General features: G+C 36.3%; 1 protein-coding gene across 1 annotated transcript; it reads left to right on the top strand.

Moving 5' to 3' along the window:
* The first annotated feature begins 2,333 nt into the window (after window positions 1-2,333).
* Window positions 2,334-5,663, top strand: LOC141611715 (uncharacterized). The gene is made up of 3 exons (XM_074430314.1): window positions 2,334-2,575; window positions 3,068-3,489; window positions 4,025-5,663. The coding sequence occupies exons 2-3, from the start codon at window positions 3,091-3,093 to the stop codon at window positions 4,781-4,783; spliced, it is 1,158 nt and encodes a 385-aa protein (XP_074286415.1). The 5' UTR covers window positions 2,334-2,575; window positions 3,068-3,090; the 3' UTR covers window positions 4,784-5,663.
* The last annotated feature ends 3,704 nt before the right edge of the window (window positions 5,664-9,367 follow it).

Genomic DNA, 9,367 nt, shown 5'->3' with positions numbered 1-9,367 from the left:
GCTTGTCATACACTACATCAGAATTAGTTTGGTTAGAAGCTTTGCTGCAGGATTTGGGTGTTCAGATTAAACAGCCTATTGAACTTTTTTGTGATAATAAAGCTGCAATACACATCTCCAATAACCCAGTATTCCATGAGTGCACAAAGTATTTGAGCATTGATTGCCACTTCGTCAGAGATAAGCAACAGCAGGGTTTTCTCATCACTAAACATATCAGAACTAATCATCAACTGGCAGATCTAATGACTAAACCTCTTGATGCTGCTCAACATAGTTTTATATCTACTAAGCTTGGATTGGTTTATCAACCTCTTTCAGCTTAAGTGGAAAATATTATATATATTGAAACTATGGTGGTTAGTAGTTAGTTTGAGTTAGTTAGGAAGTTAACTAATTCTATTGTAGCTAACTAAACCATAGTTAGTTGGTGTAGGTCGGTGTAACAGTTGCTATAAATACAAAGCAACTGATGTATTGAAACTTAGACTGATGAAATACAAAATTCAGTTACATATTACATTCAAACGAATTCTCTCTACAATTCTTACAAATAATTCTTTACATATCAATATACAATACAATCATCATTCTTTACATATATATTTCTAATCTTCATCATTAACATCTTCATATCTTCACCAATGTCTTCATACCTGTGTCATATCAGATTCATAAGATTCAATAGACCGGGACGGAGGGAGTATTTCCATCTTATCCTTTTCCACATCTCTTTCTTGCTTATCTCCATCTCACTTCTCACTCGTCAAATATTTGTCCTAATGAATATAGTTGTACATCTAAACCAAAGATTAGTGTTATTTAACAAGCCGTCTCATTGTAGACGGACACTATCCGTCTAAAGTTGTAGACGGATACTAGCCCTCTCACAAAATGCAAGTGGGACTGTGGGAGGGCAAGTGGGGGTATCCATTTCCTACCCACTTGCACTATCTACTCTCATTTTGTGAGAGGAACACTATCCGTCTACAGCTTTAGACGGATAGCGTCCATCTACAGCTTTAGACGGATAGCGTCCGTCTAAAGTGAGAATTTGTGTTTACAAAATTCTAGGTTAATATGGGTCTTCATTTTCATAACTATAAAATGATCATCAATCTAGCTTGAACGCACAATTTCTGTATGGTATATAACTTAATTATGTATGGTATGTAACTAATTAATTTAACAATAAAAAAACGTGAGATGGTCTCACAAAGTGAGACAATCCTAATTCCTAATATATAAAAAGACAACTCCTATATTAACATTAAATGAATAATTATTTCATATATGAAAATGGATCGTCTTATTTTATAAATCATGTTAATTTTGATGAATAAATTGTTAACAAGTTTAAAATAAATAATTTAATACTCTGTATAAGTTAACTTAAAGTTTTTGAAGTGAACTTATATAATTTGAATTTTTCTAAACTGAACTAATTTTGTGGAAATTTCCTAAACTGAACTTAATTTTGCTAATTTTGCTTGAATTTTATGAACTGAACTTATAGAATATAAACCTTTCTAAACTGATAAAATTTAAACCGAACTAAACTTAATTTTGCTAAACATTTCTGAACCGAATTTATAAGAAGTGATTTAAGGGGGCGTTTGGTACGGGAAAGGGTAAGAGAATGAAATCAAGAAAGGGTAAGAGAGGGAAATGAATGGGATCACCCATATTATACTTGGGTGTTTGGTTGACAATTAGAGGGAAAGGGAATTAAAAGCCAACATCCACCACCTCCACCACCATTACCCACCACCTGCCACCATTATCTACACCGACACCACCCCAAGTAGCGGCGCCGACGATCTTCCTCACGGTACCCCACGGCGAACCTAATCGCCGCGCCTCACGCCCTTAACAAACACCACAATCCCGACCCCAAACACCTTATTCATTCTAAAAAATCCACCACAACCCTTCGAAAACCCTTCCCCCACCCCTTAAAACACCAGATCTGGTGTGTCCGGCGTCGGGCGGTTGCAGTGGTGTGGCCGAGGAAGGTGTTGATGGTGGTTGGTGGGGTGGAAGAGTTACTGAAGGTGTTAGTGTGGTGTTCAGTGGTTGAGGATATGGGGTAGCGTGGACGAGCGGCGTCGTTGGTGGTGGTTGTGTGTCGCGTCGGCCGGTGGTGGTTGTGTCGGTGTGGTGGGTGTAGGGTCTAGGTGGCAGTGGTTGACGGTGTGAGAGGGTGTGGTGGGTGTTGGTGGGAGTGGTGGAAATAGGGAGTAGGAGGAAGAAGAGATTATGGGATTATGGGCTTACCCAAGGGGGGGAGGGGTATGGATGAGAATGGTTTTGGGGGTAGGGGGAGTCTAAAACAACATACCCTCAAACTCGTATTTACCTTGGTTGGACCAATTCTACTCGTGTCCGGTAAAAAAACCATCAAAATTACCAGTAGTTAATTACTTGATCATCAAGTCCACACCATTCTCTTAATCAACTCAAACTACAAACCCTAATTTGCCTTTCGGAAATCAATTAAGCAATTTGTATATTCATTCAATCGATTCACCCTGCTACCATTTGACAATTTCCCGTTGATTCTGTTTAATCAAAGGTATAATTTTTCTATTCATTCTCATCTTAATCTTTAAATTTAGTTTCAATTTTGTGTTTTCTGTTTAAGATTATCATTGATTTCTTGTTACGAGGTATTTATCTTGTTTAATCTGCGCACTTTGTGATTATGCAGAGAATTATGAGTTTTTCATTTAGTGTTTGTTCATGATAATTACTACTTCAGCTTTAAACTTATGATCAAATCCATTAATTACTACATTATTGTTTCAATTTTCGTTTTTCCGCTCCAATTAGTTGTAAAAAAGAGTTCTTTGTGCTTAATTTGCTTTATTTTCTGCGAAATTGTGTTTATTTCTCGTATTATGTGCAGCATCAATGAAAATAAATTTGGAGTAGCTTATTTTTGAATCCATATATTTAAGAGAGTAATTCGTGGTGTTTTATGAATTCAATTTATTTGCTTTCGATTGTTTTATTCACTGGAAATACTCTAGTTTTGTTTGCTGATATCTAGTTTTGATCATTTTAGAGAGAGATTTACAACGAGTACTCATGAGGTTCAAGATTGGTAGCACAGTGGAGGTCTGGACAAAGAAGAAGGTGCCGACAGGCGCTTGGCGGTGTGCAGAAATTGTGTCTGATAATGGACTTAGTTACACTGTCAGGTTTTATCGTGGTCGAGGCATACCTAAGGAAGGCGTTGACGAAGTAAAAGCAGAAGATATCAGGCCTTCTGCACCATTGCTGGACGGTTGTGTTGCTTGGGGAGTTGGTGACGTTGTTGAAGTGTTGGACGATGGCTACTGGAAAGTTTCTATGATTGAAGAGGCTATGGGAGAAGATAATTATCAGATTCATGTTATTGGATCTATCGATGAGTTCAGAGTAAATAAATCGAGCATAAGGGTGCGGCAAGAATGGAAAGAGAACAAATGGATGCTCATGGATAAGGTATATTCCTAAACATTCTTAAATTTTCCTGAAGTGTTATATATCTGAAGTAGTGTTTATCTGGGTGTGTCGTGTCAGTGTGCTTTACTTGTCTACGAGGCTTTTATTTTGTGTGATCATTTCATTATTACTACGTAGTACTCCGGAAAATGTTGATTTAGATCATGGTCACGGACTTCGTAGACTGACCTTTAAAATCTTTACAAAACAGCCGTGTTGCAGTTTTGTGACCTTGATTTTATACCATGTTCCTTCCATCTTGATCAATAGTTATCATCTGCTTTTAGCACAAAGAACAAGACAGGAGCGGAAATGACTTGGAACAATATATTGAACAAAATATGCATTTGCGCATGATAAAAAACCTAAAGTATCAATAAGTGACTCACATTGTTAGGTCAATTTGCTAGGTAAAAACATACCTAAAAGAAATTATAACTATTGATCTAGAAACTACAATATGGAAAATGAGTAAATGACAGTGATTAGGATAAAGGTAATATATAAGACATTTGATCTTCTTAAATGACTGCAGGATTGTGGGTATTGTGAGGATATGATAAGCAGGATGCGCAAGAAGACTCTTATGAAGCAACAACAATGTGGGCATAACTGGCAGCTAGTTCCAGATTCTGCTTTCCTGTCAAAAATGTTGAAGAGGAGATCACCTGACAGTCCATTTGATGTTGTAGACAATGTAGAACGGGTTCGTAGACGAAAAACAGTGAATAAGGCTATCCCCGATGACTCGTATTCTTTCACTGGAAAGGTAGATATTACTACTCACCCAAGGGAAAACAATTGTAAAAACCACTTGCACTATCTTACCAAGAAGACGTTCACAATCACTAACAAGAGCCACAAAAATCTTGACAAAGCCAAGTCCATTGCAAGAGCTACTGAATTAGCTGATTCTGTGAGTAATCTATCATCTGTTGGTAGTTGTAGTGTTATGGATGCCATTTCTGACAGGGGGCTCAGCCATTCTTCAACTGGCTGTAGTCAGGACGATGATTCTCTTAGTAGTGATGCCGAGTCATTGAAAATTCTGGGATATGAGAAGGAAGTGTCGGTTAGTCAATCAAAACGGGAAGATACCTTAAAAGGGCATGATTTTGATTTACACAGTTATCGGTACATTCTTGAGACATTATATGCTTCGGGTCCCTTAACTTGGGATCAAGAAGCTTTACTAACAGACATACGCATGAAATTTGATGTCTCTAATGATGAACATTTGACCGAGTTAAGAAGATTGAAGTGTGTTGGTGGTGTTGGTTTGAGGTGTTACTAGCGTTAGGGTCTTTTGTTGCTTCTGTGAGTATGTTAGCATCCTGTAACTTCACCCATACATCTCTGACTTAGCCTTGTATGAATTATGAAATAGGAGAGTTATACAGTTGTATACTTGCACATTCAACACGATTTATGTTTCTGCTGCTGCAGTAGTTGAAGCTTGATTACTTGAGTAATTTGTGAAGTATGAATATTCATGTCTGGAATTCAACAAAACAGCAATTTTCTTGCATCATCCTTCTGTTAACTTTTCTATGCTTGTACAGCATTTTTGGAAGTGTCTTACAATGTAAAACTCTTTATTTGTTTATAGTTTCATCGTAAACGTATAGAGATGAGAGAACTAGAATTGTTTTCAGGAAAGTCGATAATTAGCCATCCCATTTAGTTCTCAAATGGTCTCAGGCAAATTGCTAGGGGGTATGTTGCTTCAGCTTTCACCCTTGTTTTTCATTAAGCACTGCTGCTGAGCACCTGGTGTACTTAACAATTGCAGATTTTTCTAGCTGCTTTTTGATGGACCATGTTCAGGACAAATGGACTCCCAAGACAATATTGGTAGGATTGGCCATAGCTTCCATACTTGATTGGGGCAATTCGCAAAAATGGTCGGCTTGATAACCAAAGGAAGGCAAAAGAGTCGTACCAGGCTCTACCACCCTATCATCTTCTATAACGGTGTCATCATCAAGCTCTATTGAAGTAACCTCGTTGTCTTTCAGCACGAGGCCCCCTTGAAAATTCTCATCATTTGCCCCCGGACTCCCACTTTGTTCTGCAGTCGGAGCTTTGAGTCCTTATTCCATTCCTACGAGCGTAAGAGAAACTAGGAACAGTTGTCGTTTCCAAATTACCCACAATCAAAATTGCATTAAAAACTCCACCTGAACAATTGCTATTTCACAATATATGAAGTGCATATAGTTTGGTGAACCATGTTTCTTCGTTGCGTTGTATTCTAAACTCAAAAACAGTGGGTCTTTGGGAGAGGAGGTGCTATTTGTTTAGTGGAGATATATGAAGTCATCACAAAACTATCAATAACCGTTCAATGAGGCTCTCACTGGTTACACTTATTCCTACATGATGAAAGAGGCCACAATACCAGAAGCAAAGACTTGCATTCAGACCGCTTTTTGGAACTACATTCGCATTTCTTTATGACATTACGATAAAACAATGTCTGCACCACAATAACTTTAAGTCATGTAATGCACTAAATCCAGACCGCTTGAGTTGACTGTATATCTCAGGGTGTAAATTATACAGATATCGTCGAGCAAACGGAAGGATCCACCCAATCATCGATGTAATCTTGAACAAAAATTCATTTTTTTACTTATTTAATCCATTCCATGATCGAAACAGTGGGGGATACACATTACACCACGATTTTGAATCTGAAGAGAGATTTCAAGAAATGGCACAACATAATTAGAACAACATAATTAAATAAACATAAATTTCTTTACTGGTTGATAGCAAAACCCAAAACAAATATATCGCTTCCCAGATCAGTTAAAATAACTGTTCATAAAGCTAGTAGACAATTTGCATTATTCCTAAGTGGCTGAGTGGCTCACCGAGATACAGGCCCCAGTCCCAGGTCTAATCTGCTAATGTTCATCCTTTCAAACATAATTGAAGGATCAACACGCTACAATTACTTTCTTGTAATGACGGTTGGTCAATTAGCGCAGGATAGGTGACAGAGAAGGGTCTCTAGTTTTTGGCCCCAGTGGCAATAAATTTGCGTAATATTTGAGCCTAATGTATGTAAGTAGCATATATCCTTCTCTGGCATAGTGGTGATTGTTTCTGTTGCACTTACGTGTTCAGAAGTGAACCCCTGTAGTTTTAACCCTTTGTCTTCTATTTTCTTTCATACTCAAGTGTTGCTTCGCTACGACTACCTTGTAAGAATATATTCAATCTCAAATATTTCTAACCTACGATTTGGAAGTTATAAATTCGTGTGCATCAACTTATTGCAAATATAACTATGACTTCCTAAAATATCGCAAAGTTTGTAAGACAAAAAAAAAATTAAAGCACCAAATTTTATCGTTAGTACACAATCTCCAAAAAAAATGAGATAGTCCTCTACCAATATCATTGAGATAGCCCAGAATTAGAGCATTGACACAACCTAATCTCTAATTTAATCTTCAGTATACAAGCCTCCAAAATCAATAAGATACCCTGAATTAGCAGCTAAATAGTTGCTACATCTCTTAAACTACCTCATTTCCCCAAAAAAAGGTATTTATTGTTAATGTTATTGTTATATATGAAATGCGAACAATACCCTACGTCTTTAGAATAAGACTTATTTGTCAGGAGGAAAAACATTTGAAATTCGGTGGAGGTTCCTAATCCACCACCAAGTAAATGAGCTTCAACAGTATCCTTTAATTACCATATCACACATTTATAAAAGGAAAACAACAATTGATGCAAGGATATCATGGGAGGCTGAGAGTAAACAAATTTAACACCAGAATTACACCCTAACGATTACAGTTCTCAGTACTTCAGTAGCATCAATTGGGTGCCAAAAGAGAGTTCACACTGCAAAAAATGTAGGCAAGCTTAAGTCTCAATCCACACAGATTCAAAGAAAAATCTGAAGGGAGAGAATCAAGGCCTTTTGTCATGTACGGAACTACATACATTTCAAGGGAATGATAACCCTTGAAAGCTGAATGGAGCTCCAGCAGAAAAACATTGTCCACCCACTGCCACTTTTATGACTCTACAAAACAATGCTATATCTTTTCTGCCAACGTGAAAGTTTGACCTTTTAGTTTAGTTTTGAGATACTCGGGAAAAAAAAAAAGGTCAATAAGATGTATTTGAAAAATGATATTAAATTGTGGCATAACATGACAATGATGTGTAATTTCGTAGGGTAATCATAGTGATACACAAGCTGAAAGACAACAAAGGAGTAAGAACACTACCTCGGAGAGAGCAGGTATACCCAAGTTTTTTAAGAGTGCAGATACTTTAGTCTGAAGCATCTCCTTTTCAATGTTCGTTAAACTCCCTAAAGTATAAAAATTCAATATTGTCAGAGTCAGGGACGAAGTTCAGACCAAATTTCAGCCCGGGCCGAAATTTTTTTATTACGTTAACTATAAAATCACTTTCACGTGAAGGCTTTATGTAATAAAATATTACTCTCCGTAGGTGTATTTGTTGATGAATCGTTTGTCTCATCTGTCGAAATTTCACCATTTTTCCTCTAAAAAAACTCAATTATTGTTGGAGTTTAGTTGGAGTTTTTACCCATTAACTTCTAAAAAATATACTCCTTATATAACATTAAAGGTATGATGTAACATTTTATTTAATGAAAAAAAAATCAAAAATAATTAAAAAGGCAAAATTAAATTATCTAAATCCCTAAAATTAACGGCCCACCATACCTCTAAATCCAATTAAACAAATTATTGCTCCCATTTCTAGCAAACTCCATTTTCAATTTTCTATCATCTGAAAAATACAAAATCAATTATTTTTGATTTTTTCTTTCATTATTTACAATAAGGCAAGTAATCTATCTATGTTTTTTAATTTTGCGATGAAAATAAAGATTCAGCAGTTTAATTGAAAGTTTCAATCAACTCTAGTTCAAAATTAATACACTAAGTTTGCTAATCAAAAGGGAAAAAAAAATAGATAAGAAATTACTTGAAATTGATCTCCAAATTCCGAAGTATCTACTTCCTATCAACGCAAATCGGCAATGGAGACTCCTCGATTTTTTGTATAATGACTCTTTGTTTTATTTACTTGGTTTTCCAGTAGTACATAGAAAGTTTTAAATTTTTTTTAATTATGGTAGTTATTTGCAATTAATTTCTATACAAATTTAACCACTGTTTGTTATGGCAACAATGAATATGGAGAAGATTCAGAAAAGGAAGGACAATTTTTTTAAAAAAATTTTAGTAATTTTTTTGAAGTGTAGAAAATTTTCAGAAAATCCGCCATGGCCAAGCCTGTGCTTCGTCTCTGGTCAGAGTACTTAAATTCTTTCTTTAAATTATCATTACACCAACAAACCAACCCAAAAGATGGGTGCAAGGAAACCCACTTATCTTGTAATGCTGGAAGTACAGTGAACTCCAACTGTGAGAGACATTCCTTCAAGCTATTCAAATCATCAGAACTAAGCACACCACAACTCAAGCCATCTAACCACTTAAGAAGAATTTGGAAAATCTGGCACATGGAATATTACATTAGAAATCCATGTTAAAGTTAGAGCAAATCAAGCACGTTAATCAGAGAAATAAAAGTCCTTTCTCCAAGGGTATTTGGATACAGTAGCAGGAAGCGGGAGGAATGGTTTTTTTTCTTCCATATCTTTCCAAGTTGTTAGGATTTTAAATTTGCTTGGAGAAAGGAAAACGGATCCCTATATAGCTCTGTCTCCTCTATTTCTCTTCAACCTAACATGCTATCAAAACAAAGGATTTTGCTCCCTCCCTCTCCCTCTAAACCTCTCCATGCCAAAAAGGGGCAAGTTGAAGATGAATAATGATGTACACATACACTTTGTAATACAAAAGAA

The sequence above is a fragment of the Silene latifolia genome, chromosome 11 (genome assembly GCF_048544455.1).
Source record: "Silene latifolia isolate original U9 population chromosome 11, ASM4854445v1, whole genome shotgun sequence".
Taxonomy (NCBI): domain Eukaryota; kingdom Viridiplantae; phylum Streptophyta; class Magnoliopsida; order Caryophyllales; family Caryophyllaceae; genus Silene; species Silene latifolia.
Note: the sequence above shows the minus strand (reverse complement) of the source record. Positions and strands in the feature narration are given on the sequence as shown.

Coding starts and splice junctions, on each gene's coding strand:
- LOC141611715 (XM_074430314.1), top strand. CDS start 3,091: ATGAGGTTCAAGATTGGTAGCACAGTGGAGGTCTGGACAAAGAAGAAG. Junction 3,490..4,024: donor AATGGATGCTCATGGATAAG/GTATATTCCTAA, acceptor AAATGACTGCAG/GATTGTGGGTATTGTGAGGA.